The sequence below is a fragment of the Gekko japonicus genome, unplaced genomic scaffold, assembly GCF_001447785.1.
Source record: "Gekko japonicus isolate JY-2015 unplaced genomic scaffold, Gekko_japonicus_V1.1 scaffold3305, whole genome shotgun sequence".
Classification (NCBI taxonomy): Eukaryota; Metazoa; Chordata; class Lepidosauria; order Squamata; family Gekkonidae; genus Gekko; species Gekko japonicus.
The window spans coordinates 56834-57949 of NW_015163188.1; the positions used below are offsets into that span (position 1 = coordinate 56834).

The window sequence follows — 1116 nt, forward strand, 5'->3', positions numbered from 1 at the left end:
GTCGAGGGGAGTCTCGCAAGGACCCTTGTGGAAAGATGGGTCTGGGGGGCGTGTCACTTCATTTCTCGTGCTGGGGTGCGGAGTGGCCAAGCGGGTGCTGCTCGTCGGTAGTGTAAGAAGGAAGGGTAGTGGGAGGGGGGGTTAGCTCTGGCTGGAGACACGAGTGAGGTGGCAAGTGGAAAATTAATCCCCAGGAGGGGGGCAGCCCCCGCTGCTTCCTGGACTGGTCCCCCCCCCCGATGCCTCCTCCTTTCCACCACCACCACCCACCCCCGCCTGCCTGTCTGCCTGCCTGCAGTACTCCTGAAATTCCGGTCAGAAAAGGGTCGGGACCCTTCGCCTCAGGGCTACGCCGAAGACGCAGAGACGCTCCTGCAGACGCGCACAGGTGTGCTGGAGTCCCTGGGCGTCGGCACTGACCTGCTCCCTGACGACTTTGCCAGGTGGGTTGGGGAGCTCGCGGTGGACTGCTGCCTGGGGCCGGCCCCTCCTGCAGTGCCAAGGGCGGCGGAAGCCCCCGCCTCCCTGTCTGCACTGGGACTCTGGGCTCCTGCCCCCTCGTTGGCACAGAGCAACCAGGGGGTGCCGCTGCAGGACTCTCTGGCCTCTGAGTGGCTCAGTGCCACCCTGGACCTTCCTCCGCCAGAGCGGCTTGGGGTGCTTCTGGGGAAACGTCCGCAGAGAGACCGGCCAGGGCGGCATCCCTCTCCCTGCAAAGCGGCTTCCTTGGACATCTCTGGGGCTGCCTGCGGAGCTGGTGCCGACTGTTGCCTGCTTGGCACAAAGACCGGTGGCGGCGGCGGCGGCAGCCACCTCCCCCTGGACTTCTCTGCTGGCTGGAGCAGGGGGGGGGGCTTTGTGGGAGGCTCATTCTATGTGGGGGGGGCTTACCTTTGGGCGGGGCTGCGGGGAGTGCCCCATTGGCCCTGTCCGGTGGCATTTCCCAGGCCATCGATCCCTCCCCCCCCCTTATTCGCATGTCTCTCGCTAGCTGCTGCTTCTCGGAAATGGCCTCCGTCTGTGCTGTGGTCGGAGGGGTGCTGGGGCAGGAGATCGTCAAGGTGAGGAGAGTTTTTCTTGTGTGTCCTCCCCCCCCCCCCGGGGCTGCTCCTGTGT

General features: G+C 65.9%; 1 protein-coding gene across 1 annotated transcript in view; it reads left to right on the forward strand.

Annotated features, from left to right (window-relative positions):
* Positions 1–1116, forward strand: part of SAE1 (SUMO1 activating enzyme subunit 1) — a 19575-nt gene that overhangs the window by 17830 nt on the left and 629 nt on the right. Inside the window, exons 7-8 of the mRNA XM_015407119.1 lie at positions 299–443; positions 992–1061. Coding sequence (XP_015262605.1) covers positions 299–443; positions 992–1061 — 215 coding nt within the window. The remainder of the gene's footprint in view (positions 1–298; positions 444–991; positions 1062–1116) is intronic.